Source organism: Mauremys reevesii, linkage group 1, assembly GCF_016161935.1.
Source record: "Mauremys reevesii isolate NIE-2019 linkage group 1, ASM1616193v1, whole genome shotgun sequence".
NCBI classification, from domain to species: domain Eukaryota; kingdom Metazoa; phylum Chordata; order Testudines; family Geoemydidae; genus Mauremys; species Mauremys reevesii.
In genome coordinates, this window is record NC_052623.1 from 72,886,729 (window position 1) to 72,904,085 (window position 17,357).

General features: G+C 43.6%; 1 protein-coding gene across 2 annotated transcripts in view; it reads left to right on the top strand.

The window, feature by feature from the left end:
* The first annotated feature begins 1,007 nt into the window (after positions 1-1,007).
* Positions 1,008-17,357, top strand: part of TDRD3 (tudor domain containing 3) — a 264,997-nt gene continuing 248,647 nt past the window's right edge. Inside the window, exon 1 of one of the 2 annotated variants that reach the window (XM_039481181.1) lies at positions 1,008-1,635. In XM_039481181.1, the coding sequence (XP_039337115.1) occupies positions 1,595-1,635 (41 nt within the window). In that variant the 5' untranslated portion in view covers positions 1,008-1,594. The remainder of the gene's footprint in view (positions 1,636-17,357) is intronic. The other variant, XM_039481191.1, reaches the window with a different exon arrangement.

Genomic DNA, 17,357 nt, shown 5'->3' on the forward strand with positions numbered 1-17,357 from the left:
TGATGCAGGAGGGGGCTCAGGGCTGGGGCAGAGGATCAGGGGGATGAGGGGTTTGGGGTGTTGGAGAGGCTTAGGGCTAGGGCAGAAGGGCAGCCTGCCCTGCCAGTAGGGGATAGCAGGCACTAGGACCCTGGGGTAGCAGACAGCAGTTCTGCCCGAGCCGTTCTACTCCGGCAGCAGAAGCAGGCTGCTTTCTGTCAGGCAGGGGTGTGTGTGGGGGGGGTGGGGGGGAGACCCGCGGGTGCTGGGGCCCGCTCCAGGCAGGGCCAGGGGAGAGACCCAGGTCCAAATATTGCTGGAGCAGGACCCCCCCAGGCCTGAATATTCCTGGTGCTCGAGCACCGCAAACATATATAACCTGCCGCCTATGGGTGGTGGAACGTGCAGGGACATGAGAAGTGATGCCAGCCCTGTGCAGGGGGGGAAGGCAGGGACCGACCGAGCAGCAATGCTACACCCAGCCTTGTGCAGGGATGGGGCGGAGGGCTCGGATACGGCTCATCAGGTCAGCCCTGCGTGGGAGGCTGCGGTGGAGCTCACCCTAGCCTCACACATTGTCCTGTTTTCCCTTTGGGAAAGCTGGTCACCTTAGCCCTGCATTGCTGAAAGGCCTTTTTCTCTGGGCAGAGTCCCAGAGATAGCAGTTTGCACCTAGGGTGACCAGACAGCAAATGTGAACAATCAGGAGGGAGGGGATGGTGGTGGTAATAGGAGCCTACATAAGAAAAAGATCCAAAAATCAGGACTGTCCCTATAAAATCAGGACATTTGGTCACCTATTTGCACCGTATCTAAGCGCTGGGAGCTGGTGTTACAGCCCAGGGCAGGCCCTGGCCCATGAGACCTTTGGAGCCCCAGTACCTCCCCCTTTATGTTATTTACATACAGGTTTGGGGCCCCCCTGCTCTGACTCTGGCACTATTGTTCCCCCCTCAAATCTGCTGCCAGGTGCAAGAGCTCAGACCAGGGCCGCCTGAGCAGTCGGGATCTCGCACAAACTGTCTCCTGCTGCTGCCAACAAGGGCACGGACTTCATTCCGGCCCTGCGCGGGAGCGTGTGACAGTATCACCCCCCTTGCCTGGGCCCGCCTGGCCGAGCCACGCCGTCCGTGGGCTCCCCGGCCCCCTGCCCACGTCCACAGCCACCGGCGGGAGCCGGACAGTCAAGTCCGCCCCCGGCCCCGTCCGCGGCCTGGCCCCACGGAGCCCGCAGGTGGCCCAGTCCCTGGGGCGGCCTCGGCGCTAGCGCCGCCTCCTCTGCCCGTCCCCGTGATGGCGGCGCCGGCGGCGGCCTCGCTGGTGCTGGCAGGGGGCGCCGGGCCCGCGCCTCCTCAGTAGCGGCGGGGCTGGAGCCCCCCCCAGCTCGGCGGCTTTGTTCGCTTGCAAGCGGCGGGGTCTGCGCCGGGGCCGCCGCCTCTGCCCGGCGAGCTGCGCCGAGAGCCGGCGGGGGCGCGGCCCTCAGCCGGGAGGGGCGGGCCGGGCCACGCGGCTCCTCCCCCGCAGCTGCTGCCGCTGCCCCGGGTACGGGCCCAGCCGGCCGCCCAGCGCCGTGGCAAGTTTGCGGGAAGCAGCAGCCGAGGGCCACGGAGGCAGCATGGCTGGCGGGACGAGCTCCGCGCTCTCGGAGTCAGGCTGGTAAGTGGGGCCTGCCCGCTGGGCGGCCCCGTGGGGCCGATGGTGGGACTCGGGGCCGGCCTGCCTGCAGGGTCGGGGCTGGGCTGGGCAACGGCTGCTGCTGCTTTAGGCCTCTCTGGTTCCTGCCCCTTTGCACCCTGACAGTACGTGCCTCCCCCGCGCCTTGTGCGAGGAGCAGGAAGTGCTGGGGTGGGGGAAGGTAGGTAGCGTTCACATCTGAATGGTAGCTATTGATTTGACCTTTTTGGGTCACTCAGAGGGGATGTCCTAGGCACAGTTCCTGAGCAAAAGATCCAGGGACCAGACCTGGTATTTTTTTTCTCAGTTTCCCCTGTTTATACGGTGAAGGGTTGATCTAGTCCTACATGTTTCCTACTTGTTACATGGGTAGGTGGGCTGTAGTTGCTTCTACTTGCAGAGGCATGCTGTGGCTTTTTTAGTCATTTTATGCACCTGGGCAGTGGGTTCCCTTCATCATCTCCCATAAATGAAATAGAAAGTAAGGTTAACAACAGTTAATGAAGTAAGTTTCCCAGAATCCCTCAGCGTTGGTATTACTGAGCTAATATCACAGAAATGATCAAAAGGTAAAGCATAATGTGCCACGAAGTTGTCTAAATTCATAGGCCTTGTGTAGTCTACTCCGATCTTTCTCTGAACAGTTTCCCCTCGTTGCTAACAATGATATTTGGGTGCAGCTCTACGGTAACAACAGTGGGAATACCGATTTAGGCAAGGTTCTTAACAACCAGTGGTAGTTTTTACTCTCATTTCATTTAGACATGCTGCAAATAGGTTTAGTTGAGATGTAGTTAAAACACTGTAGGCATATGCCTTTCTGGACCACTAATACTACCACTGGTTGTGCTGCATGGTAAGGAAACTCTTTATTTAAAAAAGGGGGCTAGTGTAGACAAAGCTATAGTGAGGGGCAGACTTAGGACTAGAACCCAGGAATCCTGACTCTCTCCCGTTTGTGCTAATCATTAGACATATTACTTTTCTCAAAAAAGCAACACTTACCAGACTCACCACTTTTTCCGATACAAAGCATACGCATACTCACCAGGGTATGGGTTAGTAGTATTTATTTACTAGCTTAGAATTTTTTTCTTGACTATTTTACAATTGTTTTGTAAAAATGAGCACTCCTTGCAATATTTGCTAATTGTAAAAATTAGTAAGTTAGTCCTAATTTGGAAAATAACTGTAGTACATGCTTAAATGTCAAGCATGTGAGTAGGCTCATTGACTTGAGTGGGAATACTTGCTTAAAGTCCCACATGCTTGAAATATAGCATATACCTCCTTGCTTCCTGTGTTTCGTTGGATTGGGGCCTTAGAGTGCCTAAATTTATTGCTGCCACTTTAAAAGGATCACAAAGGTCACATTTTAATTGCTGGACCTTATATACTGTAACATGTATACTGGTTCTTCAAATTTTAATTCAAAGTTCAGTTTCTGGAGAAAATAACAATCTATGGGAAGACTGTAAATCTGCTGATCTGTGAACTTTCTACTCCTACAAACTTGGATTGCCTTTGAAATAACCTGCTGTTCTTTTATGGAATCATTGATCAAACTGAGAAGCTGAGGTGTCTTGCTAGGTCAGCTTCTCTGCAGATGCTTGCCTAAGGAGTAAAGGTGCTAGTTTCAGAAATTATATTCTTTAACACTATTCTAGTGTGCAGACTTCAATACACAGGATCATGACTCTTGGCCACTAGAGGTTAGGCACTAAAAGTAACTTAATTTTAATAACTGTATTGAAGGAACTGTATCAGCAATTATAAGTTGAAATTAACCGACTTTTCAGACAAGTAGTTTATACTTTCATACTTAAATTTTTTGGTTTTTTTTGTTTGTTTCTGGTTTCTTATTATGCAGTATATAGATATAGTTGTATCAGAGAAGAGAGGTTATTTGCTTCTGTATTTGGCACTGGTGCAACTGCTGCTTGAATATTGGAATATCCAGGTCTGGGATCCACAAGTCAAGAAGGATATTGAAAAATTGAAGTGGATTCAGAGAAGAGCCATGAGAATAATTAGAGCAGGGGTTGGCAACCTCTGGCATGCGGCTCTCTAGGGTATGCACCCTGGTGGGCCGGGCCAGTTTGTTTACCTGCCGTGCTGGCAGGTTCGGCTGACCGCGGCTTTCACCGGCCTCGGTTCACCGTCCCAGGCCAATGGGGGCGAGGGATGTGCTGCTACTTTTCGATTTTGACAGTCAAATGAATGTAGTACTAAGAAGATGGCTTGTTGATATTTGCACCACCCAGACATTTTAGTGGCTAGCTTATAATAATGTATAATTGAAATGGTTCTCACAGTTTCTGCAGTGTATGTCCTGGATCTTTGCAAGCTACAGCATCAAGGAGTGGCTGATGGGCTTAAGCATTTGATTTGTGCCCTCATAATGTTGCAGGAGGTGAGCCAGTGGTGGGTAGTGGGCTGACTGCCAGGCACTGATCAGTCACTAGCAGCATGTTGTGACCTAGTCTTATCGGGGGGGCATCATATTGGAACGAAGTGAATGTACATCGTAGGAAGGGGAGAAGGATTGGAAAGGAGAGAATGGACAACAGAAATATTAAGTAAACACCCAACTACTTGAAATTTTTCTCCCGCATCTGTACTCAAGATGTTCTACTCTAGCTCTGTGAGGTATGGTGATATTTTTCCTTCACTCCTCAAGTCTCTGATAGTAGCAGCAGAGCTTCAAGCAGATTTTAAACAAGTCTTCAGAACTGGTACTTTGGTGTGTTTCTGGTCTACGTTTGTACTTTAAAACATGATCAGCACCAGCTAAGTTGCAACTGTTGCTGGCACTGTCGAAGTGGGAACCTTTCCTACTGCAGAGACAAGGTTAAAAAAATCTATACACCAAATTCTGTCCTCATTTACACCAGTTCTGCTCTTCTTTACATATGTGAAACACCATTGTCTTTTGCAACTGCAATTTAATTAACCTATATGTTGATTTGTGAGGCACGTTGTGCTCCAGCTTGCTTTCCCAACTCCTTACTTGTTCTGTTAAAGTAACAGGAATTGAGAGTAGTAAAAACTAATTGTTGGCGCTGAACTAAGCAGATATAACTCTAAATACATCTGTAGAGCTGATCTGTTGAGTAAGGTGATGGTGACATTACACAGTCATTTTGCAGAGTAAAACTGTGCTTGTTTTTTTTTTTTTTTAATGAAGGGATATTTTAACCTTTTTTTCTAGATAAATGTGTCCATTAAAGAGTAGTTTGAAATTTCCACTTGACTCCATCTTACACACCACCTAATGCAAGAACTTAAATACTTTTATAAGCACAAAGGGATAGTGCAGATATATCGTCTGATTCCAGGTAAATAAAATTTAAGTTAGAGAAGAAACATCTAGGATACATCCAACTGGAAATGTTAGAAATTTGTCTTGTATATTTGTTTTGGTATTACAAAATGTATTTTATTAAACTCTTTGAACATTATATTTATTTGTTGTCAAGTGTAACTTTGGTAATAGTGATCACTAATTACAGCAGATGTATTTCTTCACCTCATTTGGAAAATTTAGAGATTCAGCCCCCACTGATGTTAGTGTAGTTGTATTTTCTTATACTTCTTTAGTCAGTTTGGAATTTTTTTCCCTTTCGGGGTCCAGTATGAACTTTAGGTAGTATAGAGCTGTGTTATAACTAGTACTGGCAGTGATGATAGATAAAATCTGACAAATTCTGCACTGTGTGTGTGTGTGTAGTGTATATATGAAAGACACTTGACACATTTTTTCTGTTATGTTAAGTTTTATTTGGAATCTTGGATTTGGGAATTACTTATTCTATGATGCCCACAAAAATGAACTGAACCTAATATTAAAATGATGCCCCCAAATCATTCTTCTTTTCTCTCTGTTTCCAAGGGTGTCCCATTTTCTGTTTCTAGTTGGGTAAAAATGGGGAAGAGGGTGTTCCATTGATTTTTAATTCAGCCTCCTTGTGTGTCCAAATGACTCTGTGCTCTGAATGAAGCTAGGGTCTTATGGAAGAAGTGTATGTGATGATCCTAAATTACACTACAGGTTTTTTTTCCTATCCTAATGCACAAAGTGGCAGATAAAAAAGTAGCATGGGCAGCTTTAAATATCACATTGCTTAACTTTTGAGTGCTTGGCTTTGTAAGCTAAAGAATGATGGAGTCTCACATCGATGCATGAGATTCAGAAAAAACTATAGGCGAACAGGTATATGTGAGGTCAGACCAATGTTCCCTCTATTTTTTCCCACGCATGTGCGGAATGAATTTTGACACATCACCTCCATATTGGTGCACATAACAAAATTCATGTGGTGGGGGTGGGGCCGAGAGGTTTGGAGTGTAGGAGGGGGCTCAGGGTTGGGGCAGAGGGTTGCATTGTGGGGTGAGGGGGGGGCAGGGTGAGGACTTGGGCGGGAGGGGGCAGCTCTGGGGTGGGGCCAAGGATGCGGGGTGCGGGCTGCCCCGGGGCAGTGCTTTAACCTGGCTGTGCAGTCACAGCAGCTCTATAAAAAAACCCCATCTCCACGAGGGGAGTGCGGCTACCAGCGCTAGGAGTGCGGCTACCAGCACTGAAACACAGTCTATGCTGCTGCGTTACAGTGCTGAAACTTGCAGCGCTCAGAGGGGAGTTTTTTTACACCCCATAGGGAGAAAGTTGGAGCGCAGTGAAGTGGCAGTGTAGACAAGGCCTTAATTTGCCTCACTTGAAAGCAGTTATTGACAAATCTGCCACCACCTTGATTTATTGTGGGCTGTTGCTTCCAAGTTGCTAGGATCAAACTTGACATGCTTTCAAGTATGTACTTCAGTGTGCCATTATATAACTTGTAACCTACATAATTTTATTTTAAAGTCTTTTTGTGTGTAATTTTTTTTTAAGGAAAAAAGTAAAAATATTTAATAATATGTAGCTGTGACACCTCCTTCATCATACTTCTGTCAGCGGGGTTTGAACCCTGTTCCTTTAGCGTTGCAGCACATAATCCTGCTGCCACACAAGCTACAGAACTAACTGCATTAGCTGGCAGTAGGAGAAGACTGTTATCCTAGGGTGGCGATTGGACCACTGAAGACAGGTGCTGGATCCAGAAGGTTGTCAGGGGAGCCTGGCCCACCTTGACTCTTTCACCCCCTCCCCCCCACCACTGCCAAGCTGAGGGAGGTTTTTACCATTTGATGGTCATGGAGTTGGGAGTGGGCCTCTGAGATTATGTGCTGGGACTGGATGATTGCTCTTGACAGAAGCCTGGCCTGGCTCTCTCTCCCAGATGTCTGCTGCGGTTGCTCAAACAGCTTCAGGATGTTCCTAGTGCAGCAGCTGCTGCTGCTGCTTTTGCGTGGGCCCAGCATTAGAATGTTTGTTTTCAGTTTAATGTTTTGGAATGCTCCCAAAATTTTCCTGAGGAATGCAAGTAAGTGGAGGGATACGGTAATTTTCAACAGTTGTGTATCAGCAAAACTTCAACAGAATTTCATGGGACAAAGGAAATGCACCTCTCTAACCCCAGGGCTTCCCCACTGCCAGATTTCAGTGGCTTTCTATAATAGTGGATGTTAGACCTTGGGGGGAAAAAAAAGTTGCAAGTATCCTTTTTAAATGAAAAGTGTTAGACAACCTAAATATAGGGCTTGCTACCAGGATCCCCTTTAATAGAAAACACTGTTTGCCAATAGTTAATACAAAGGTCATCTATTTGTAAGTATAGGGATGAACTGGGAACATGAGACACCATTGTATGTTAACTGTTGGCAAATTCTATTTTTTTTCTCACAGTGACAACTGTGCTTGGGTACTGATTAAAATGTTCATCACTAAATCTGTATTTATAAAGTAATTGTAGGTCAGACTCCTGTTATAACATATGGGAATCAATGCTGAAATTCCATTATATAAAACTGTAATCCTGAAATATTACTTAGTCACTTAAAATAATGTATTTAACAGATATATTCTTCCAATGTTGTAGTAAATAGTCTACTGTAGTAAAATACTTTTATGGGAACTGAAATACTTTTTCAGTACCGGAAGCTCCAATTTTGATATAATTTTATAATATATCTGTCGTTCAGGATATATCACTAAAATAATAGCACTTGAAAAAATGTAAGAATCTATCAGGTGGCCATATATTATTTACACATTATGGTGTATCTTACAATCACTTTTGTAACTCTGTTTTGATGTTAGTGGTTGTTGCACACACATCATGGTTAGAACAGACTTCATAAAATAATGCTGGATTATAGCTATTTGTTAAAAGTAAATAAAAACAACCTCCTTCCACCCAAATCTTATGTTAACAGATTGTTGAAATTGACCAGTAGGGTACTCAGAATCATGAAATTCCAAAATTAATCTTGCATGGCCTGCCTTAATTCTGCCCATTTGTATGCATTATAATCTTTAATTACAGGATGTATACTGTCATACAACATTTAAAAACATTACTTGCACTGATTTATCAGAATGGTTCCGTGTTTTCCCTGACTTAAATTCGATTTATAGATACTTTTCTCTGTGGTATGTATTATAATAGTTAGGGCCCATAATTTTCATAAGAGTGTTTTGTAGTCTTTTTTGTTTGAGATACACAGAGCAGTACACAGTGTTACAGAGTGCTTCACATGTGTAGCTTTAAGGTCATGGGAAAAATCTACCTCTTTATGCATTTGTTATGCATATGGATAATTACATGTTCCCATACTGCTTCTCAAATAATCCAATGTGTCATTTTTTAATATAGCCTTACATGCATGTGTAGCAACTTCTGGGAGTGTATACTGTACTGTGTATGCTAAACAGTTAAAGCAGGTCACTTGTATGAAAAGTACAAAAGGAAATCATACCTGCAACATAAGCTAGAGAGTATCCCCCAATCCTGCAAAAGGCTACACGTGAGTAGTTTTATTGACCAGTGGTGTCCATAGACGACGATTGGAAGATACAGCATTATTTCAAGGAATCATGATATAACATGTTACGAAGTATAATTTCAGTGAAGGATGCAAGTACTTATAGAGGCTACAGAAAAATTGGACAGCCTTTTAGTCCATGTAACAAAGTGCTTGCAGATCAAATTGTAAGAAAGTTGAAATTAACAATTAAGTATAGAAAGCTTTTGTTCTCTCTACCAGTGTTTTAATAAAGAATTTACTTGTGTAGTATTGGTTCAACATCTATTACATATGGGCTGTCTCCCTGGTGGAACAAACTGCTCTTGGAGTTAATTCCTTTAAAGAGTGAAGAAAATGTTAATTTTAACAGTTAGATTTTCAGTTTATTATGTGTTAATTGCTTGATAAAACTGTAGATAAACCCTCTGTGTTATAGCAAGGTCATGACCCAAAACTGGGTCACCAGGATGTATCAGAGAGTTGCATGGGAGGCGTGGGTTGGGGGCGGGGAGGAATGGAATCGGGTATGGATGGGAGGGCTCAGGGGAGGGGTTGCAGAGTCTGCCCACAGCAGTGTCTCCTGAGACTCTGGTCCTGTGGGATTGATTAGAATCTGTTCCCCACTCCAGGCGTTGCTATGTGGTGCATGGAATTGCAGCACTGTTCAGGTTTGGCCCAGCCACCCCTCTGTTCAGGGATGGTCTAGATCAAGGCTTCTCAAACTAGGGGGTGGGGACCCCTCAGGCCATTGAGAGGCTATTATATGGGGGGGCATGAGTTGGCAGCCTCCACCTCAAACCCCGCTTTGCCTCAAGCATTTATAATGGTGTTAATTAAAATACTTTTTAATATATTTATTGGGGCGAGGGTCACACTCAGAAGCTTGCTGTGTGAAAGGAGTTACTGGTACAAAAGTTTGAGAACCACTGGTCTAGATAATACTTAGTCCTGCCATAAGTGCAGGGGACTGGATTAGATGACCTTTTGAGGTCCCTTCCAGTTCTATGATTCTATGAAATATTTAGTTTAGTGAAATTTTTTTGCACTAAATCTATTTACTGGGTCGTAACAGGCTTTCAAGGCTTACAAATGGGTCCAGATCCCTAAAAGTTTGAGAACCACTGTTATATCACCTTCATACTTCTTTTATATTAGAAATGATCAATTGTGCTTCAGTTCAGTAGTCTGAAATACAACTATCCATAAGAAAACCCATAGAGAAGATTTCTCTTGTCATATACATACTTAACTTCATTACTGTTAGGGTCAATGCATAAAGTTCATGGGGGAAGTTTTCAAAAGTACAAAGGGTAATTGGGTGTCTCTCTGCTCTTGTGCCTTTGAAAATCTCTTCCCCCCTTCCTTGCTAAATTGCAGTATCACAGCATAGAAAAAGGTTTAGTTTTAAGATTGAAATGTTTAATTCTAAATCACTGTTTAGGACCCCATTCACACGGCCATTCTAAGCTCTACAGCCTATACCCAGCTCTCCTGCATGTTTCTGTATGACCCAAGGAATGTCATGGAACTGCCGTATCTGATTATGCTTGCCAGCTTTTTAAAAGACTTGAGTTTTCATAGAATCATAGAATCTCAGGGTTGGAAGGGACCTCAGGAGGTCATCTAGTCCAACCCCCTGCTCAAAGCAGGACCAAACCCAACTAAATCATCCCAGCCAGGGCTTTGTCAAGCCTGACCTTAAAAACCTCTAAGGAAGGAGATTCCAACACCTCCCTAGGTAACCCATTCCAGTTCTTCACCACCCTACTAGTGAAAAAGTTTTTCCTAATGTCCAACCTAAACCTCCCCCTCTGCAACTTGAGACCATTACTCCTTGTTCTGTCATCTTCTACCACTGAGAACAGTCTAGATCCATCCTCTTTGGAACCCCCTTTCAGGTAGTTGAAAGCAGCTATCAAATCCCCCCTCATTCTTCTCTTCTGCAGACTAAACAATCCCAGTTCCCTCAGCCTCTCCTCATAAGTCATGTGCTCCAGCCCCCTATTCATTTTTGTTGCCCTCCGCTGGACTCTCTCCAATTTATCCACATCCTTCTTGTAGTGTGGGGCCCAAAACTGGACACAGTACTCCAAATGAGGCCTCACCAGTGCTGAGTAGAGGGGAATGATCACATCCCTCGATCTGCTGGAAATGCCCCTACTTATACAACCCAAAATGCCATTAGCCTTCTTGGCAACGAGGGCACACTGTTGACTCATATTCAGCTTTTCGTCCACCGTAACCCCTAGGTCCTTTTCTGCAGAACTGCTGCCCAGCCATTCGGTCCCTAGTCTGTAACAGTGCATGGGATTCTTCCGTCCTAAGTGCAGGACTCTGCACTTGTCCTTGTTGAACCTCATCATATTTCTTTTGGCCCAATCCTCTAATTTGTCTAGGTCCCTCTGTATCCTATCCCTACCCTCCAGCGTATCAACCACTCCTCCCAGTTTAGTGTCATCTGCAAACTTGCTAAGGGTGCAGTCCACACCATCCTCCAGATCGTTAATGAGTTTTACAGTTGAAGAACCCTATATAAGTGCTAAGAAGTTTTATTCAGAGATGTTAGGGGCCGGTGCAGGAGTTGGAGAAGAAAGTGCGTTATTTTCAGGGATCTGTCTGTGACTTTATTTACAGCAACCATTTTTGAGTGAGTCTAATACTATGAGACTAAAGCGATGAGTGAATTTGGGAATGTTGAGAGGAGCCTCTGATTTAAAAAAAAAAAAAGTGTTTTGTAATACCATGAATGATAATTCCTTTGCCTCATTTGAGAGAAAAAATTCTTCAAAACAAGTTCTAGGAACTGTGAATATGTGTATTACTTTCCCTGTCTTCAGAGAAACTCGGCTCAGTGTATCTTACTGAATTTTTGTAGGTTCAGATATAGCACACATCAAATGTCTATATTTGTGTGTATATATTTTAATAGCCCTAGAAAATGGATGACTGGGATGAGGAACATTTAATTACCGTTCATTAAGTTTGGAAATATCTACAGACTTTGGAATTCTTGCTTAGGGTGAGCACTACTCAACACGTATTCTTGGCAATATTATCCACAACTTTTTGTCTGTACAGTGGTGTACATATAATATTTTAAATCTAACATTACAAACTCAATATTACAAATTCATTCTGGTATTAATGAACTACAGAAGTCATAGTAAGTAAAAAGGGAATGGTCACCCAACCTGAAAATACCTTATTTTTCATTTTGTATTCAATAGCTAGCAGGTTTGGACCTGATTAATATTTAAATAGATGATCACTTGAGGACACTACTACTTAGCATTTATATAGCACTTTATATTTTCAAAGCACTGTACAAACATAATAAATAATACCAGGTGCTCTAATCTCTGCTTTTCTCTGATAGCAAAGGCTGTTACTGATTTCATACATGTCTTGAAACATTTGCTGTGCTGATTAGCCAGAGGCACATTCCAAAAACTTGAGGAGAGTCTACAGGTAGCAGATGGGTGAGAAGACTGTTTTTTTAATCTGTCTGGAGCTTGTGGGGTGTTAACTTTTGGCTGTCCACTGTTTCTAGACTTGGATTTGTCCTTTTGTATCAATCTTGTGTGTAACAACTGCCTGGCAAATTTTGAGGCTCCCTACTGTCTGTGGGCTGCTGAGACATAAGAACAACCTATGTCTTGCCCTGGCTCTGGGTGGGGTAGGCTGGGCTCCCCACCTACATACTGGAAAAGATTTTGTGACAGGCTCATTGTATTCCTTGGTCTTCACATTGGGAGGCTACTCCCTTCTAGCCCGTTCTCTTGCTGCTGTTGTCTCATTTTTGCCCTTCCTCCCATTTAGGTTACATTTCTACCTCCTAAAACCAAACAGATCTGCCCTGTAATGACACTGTAAAGAAAACTGGAAAAAATGAATGTATTTAAAATTTATTTCATGTAATTTGGAGCTATGAATAATAATATGCATAATCCTAATTACATGTGTGCTTCATGATGTCACTGCAGGTTGGAGGTTAGGTGGTTTGTTTGTCTTAGCTGTGTATTTCCATATCTTAAAGTGTTTTTATTTTAAGTTTAATCATAATGTTGAATTTCTTGGCTTGGGTAGTGCCTCTTTTATTTGTTGGGGTAAAGGGGGGATACTTACAACATCCTGGTATTGTTTTTATCCTGAAGTAATGGATATGTACTCTCAACCCTAGCTCCAATTTAATGTAGTTCTTATCTGATAATAATACTTAATAAGTACACGTGATTAATGTTTGGATAGAAGCCACAGCAATTTTATTATCTTCACAAGCATTCAACTTTTAATCTGCTCAGGTTTTTGGAAGCATCAAGTTCATACTTGGCATGCTTGTCTCTTAATGCAGTTATTATTATAGCCACTTTCATACTAGTAAAGACTGTCGTTCTTGAGCGCCTGGTTAAGGGCTTGTGTACAAAGTCTGGTAGTCCATAGCAAGCTGAGGTTGTTGATCTACATAGCCTGATGCACACTAAGGCTATGTCTACACTACAGACTTTACAGTGTCACAGCTGTACCACTGGAGCTCTGTAAGGTCTTCTGTATAGCCGCTCTACGCCGAGGGGAGCGAGGTCTCCTGTCAGCATAATTAAACTACCTCCAAAGAGTGGCATTATCTGTGTCAGCAGGAGAGCGTTTCCCACCCACATAGCGCTGTCCACACCGGGGCTTCTGTCTGTGAAACGTATGTCGGTTGGGGTGTGGTTTTTTCACACCCCTCACTGAGAAAAGTGATAGTGTAGACATAGCCTAAGTGGCCTTGTGGACCCTGCTACCATGAATTAAAGGTTTGATAGTATTATTTGATGTACTGCTTTTTTATTGTCAAAAATCCACCCTTTTCTCCCTGATCCCACTGTATAAAAACTCTTGTCCATGACTTGGTCTTGGTCTCACCTTGGTTTCTGTAACTTCCTTTCCATTCTGTCCTATTCTTATTGACCTCTCCTGCCACCTCCTTTTGCACTCTTGGGATATGTCTACACTAGGAAATGATTTTATACAGTTGATTGTGTATATCCACACTAAGGGCAGTAGGTCAGTGGAGTGCGTCCTCAATGCCGTGGCTAGCATGGACTTTCGGAGTAGTGCACTGGGGGTAACTATCCCACAGTTCCTGCAGTCTCTGCCGCCTATTGGTATTCCTGGTTAAGCTCCCAATGCCCAATGGGGCAAAAACATTGTTGCAGGTGGTTTTGGGTACATATCATCAGTTGCCTCTCCGTCCATGAAAGCAACGGCAGACAATCATTTTGTTCCTTTTTTCTGTGCGGATGCCATACCACAGTAAGCATGGAGCTCACTCAGGTCACCGCTGCTGTTGGGAGCATTGTAAACACCTCGCACATTATCCTACAGTACATGCAGAACCTGCAAAAGGAGGCGACAACAATGCGATCAGGATAGTGATGAGGACATGGACACAGACTTTTCTCAAAGCACAGTCACTGGCAATTTGGACATCATGGACACCATGGGAAGGGCCGAGGGACGTACTGCCTGTGGCTTCCCACCAGCCCCATTGGCCTGGGACTGCGAACCACGGCCAGTGGGAGCTGCGATCGGCTGAACCTGCCGACGCAGCAGGTAAACAAACTGTCCCGGCCCGCCAGAGTGCTTACCCTGGTGAGCTGCTTGCCAGAGGTTGCTGACCCCTGCTCTAGGGTGATAAACAGTTCCTATCTGTTGGGGAGAATGGTTCTCTGCTTGCGTGCTGTGCTCTATCCTCATCCGCCTCCACCTCATCTTCCTCGTCCCCCAAATTCTCATCCTCAGTTACATGAGACTCCCCATGGCAGGTGTCCACAGACAGGGGTGGGGTAGTGGTGCCCCCCCCCCCCGAATTGCATGCAGTTCATGAAAGAAGCGGCATGTCTGGGGCTCTGACCCGGAGCGGCCGTTTGCCTCTTTGGTTTTTTGGTAGGCTTGCTTGAGCTCCTTAATTTTCATGCGGTACTGCTGCGGGTCCATGTTGTGGCCTCTATCCATCATGCTCTTCGAGATTTTTTTTAAATATTTGGGCATTTTGTCTTTTGGAATGGAGTTCTGATAGCATGGATTCATCTCTCCAAACAGCGATCTGATCCAGTACCTCCCGTTCGGTCCATTCTGGAACTCTTTTGCAATTCTGGGACTGCATGGTCACCGGTGTTGATGAGCTGGCCAAACAGGAAATGAAATTCAAAAGTTCCCGGGGCTTTTCCTATGTACCTGGCTAGTGCATCTGAGTTAAGAGTGCTGTCTAGAGCGGTCGCAATGGAGCACTCTGGGATAGCTCCCGGAGGCCAATACCGTCGAATTGTGTCCACACTACCCCAAATTCAACTCGGCGATGTCGATTTCAGCATTAATCCCCTCGGGGAGGAGTACAGAAATTGATTTTAAGAGCCCTTTAATTCGACAAAAATGGCTTTGTCGTGTGGATGGGTGCAGGGTTAAATCGATCTAACGCTGCTAAATTCAACCTAAACTTGTAGCGTAGACCAGGTCTTGTTTTCACATCACTTACTGTATTATCCCAAAGTTTGGAACACTCTTCTGCTTCTTTCTGCCAAGCCTGACACTCAGCTCCTTCAAATCTCTTGTTACAATCCATTCCTTCCAGGAATCTCTTGCTTCTGCCTTCTTATCATAAATAATTTATTCTCCTGTGGTATTTTGTGTCTGGTCTGTCTTGGATTTTACGATCTTTAGGGGATGAGAATATACCTTATTTTATTTTTAGAGAGCTGTGTGTATTTACAGTGTTATACAAAATATTGTTGTTAATCTGGTTAATTGCTGCCCATAGTTTAGTTGCACTGAATATGACCAGTCATGTAAATTTCATGCTGCTGCTCAGGAAAGCTATGGCTAGCAGAATTACTTGTTCAGAACTACTTACTCCATCCTTTGCTTCTGAGTAGTACAGGGTGAATAATGTAATGTGATACTCCTATTGTGAGTGAATAGTTAGGTGGCTGTGCAATATTACTGAATGTGCAAAATTTTTATCTGTTGAACTTGCCACTTTACTAAAGGTAACTTGCTCCCCCCCCATTATGAAATACATATCATATAAGTTTATTTTAAAAGGTTCAGCATTTTACAAACACCTAGAAAGCCATTTAACTTTAACATAGTGGTAACATTTCTACACTGCCTCTGCCACATTTCTAAGTCCAATATAATTTTTTATTGTCCAATGCTATCATAGCCACAGTCTAGACTTGTAGCTTTTTAAAAACCCACTGAAGACAAACACGTGTATTTTAGGATGATATTTCTTTCAACAGAAGGAGTGGTTAAAAATGTTTTGCATCTGAACATTTTTAACTATTAAAACCTGATGGCAAGAAATTATTTGATTTTTTTCTGCAAGTTTGAAATCCAGTCATAATACAGATTTTTCCTTTATCATTTCCAAAACATAATTAATTTAAAGAAAGTTTATAGGTTCCTGTTTATAAGTCTCAGTGACAACCATGGTACACATGTCCATCAGTAGGGAAGGAAAGAAAAAACAGTTTGCTAAGATTAATGAATGAGCACACAATTTGTTTTAAGGGGCATTTGAGATTTACTTAGGTCTTGTCCACACTACACAGCTTTGTTGGCAAAAGACAGCTTTTGCCGACAAAACAGTGGAGCTGTACACTCGACAATGCTACTTTTTGTGGCAAAACTCTCCTGTTTTGTTGACAAAATAAAACCACCTTGACAAGAAGCATAGAGCTTTTTGTGGCAAAGTTAAAGCAGCAAAGCGTCATTGTACACTCTGCCGTTGATTGTGTCAATGTTACTGGCCTTTCACAATGACGGCTTTGCTCACTGTTTAGAACTCTACTGCCTTGCACGCATGCACCGCTCCCCCTTCAAAGCTCCAGGAAGCTTTGACTTTCCTCAGCATAGAGAGCTCATGTGCTGAGTAATGGTGCAAGTAAGCTGGTACGGTCAAGTGCGCCGTACCATTAAGACATTTATTGCTGGTATGCTTACTGGAAAGACATTTTCAAGAATGAATATTAAATACTGTTTTTGTATTGCTTTTCAATGGGCTGAATGTCAGATTTCATCTTTTGGGAAAAATAAAGAAACAGAGCTCACATCACTTCGAAAAAATGAACGAACACAAAGTCAGCTGCTCATACTGAAGCTACAAAAATTGTAGAAACAGCTAAGAAAGACATGCTGATAAACATCAATGCAAAAAGTAAAGAAGCAGAATTTGAAACCACTGCTTGTGAGTTCAGGACAGCTTACTGCATTACGAAAATGAATTGGCCATATACTGTCCACGAGAGCCTGATTGACCTGCAACAACTGAATGGGGGTGAGATGGGTCAATTACTTCAAAGCCAAACTGTCTGTGGTGATGTGATATAGAGCATGTCTCCACACAAATGAAGAAAAAAATTCTCTCAGATAATCAAGACCAAATCCAAGATCGCTGTACTAGTTGATGAATCTACTACTCTTGTTCAAAAATCAACTCTTACAATTTATTTACAAGCCAGTGTTGATGGTGTTATGAAGCCAGTAACATTTCCTTTGGATTTGGTTGAGTTAGACACTGCATCGGTTGAGAACATAAAGCGAGACATAATCAAATGTTTACGAGGCTGTGGATTCACTACGGAATTACTGACCGAGGTCTGTCAGTTTTTGCGGTGATGGTGCAAATGTCATGCTAGGAGTCAAAGCTGGGGTGGGCAAACTCCTACAAAAATACTTCCCATATGTCATTCTGTGGCATTGCTTTAACCATAGACTTGAACTGGCAGTTGATCAAGCACTGGATATTACTTGGGATACAA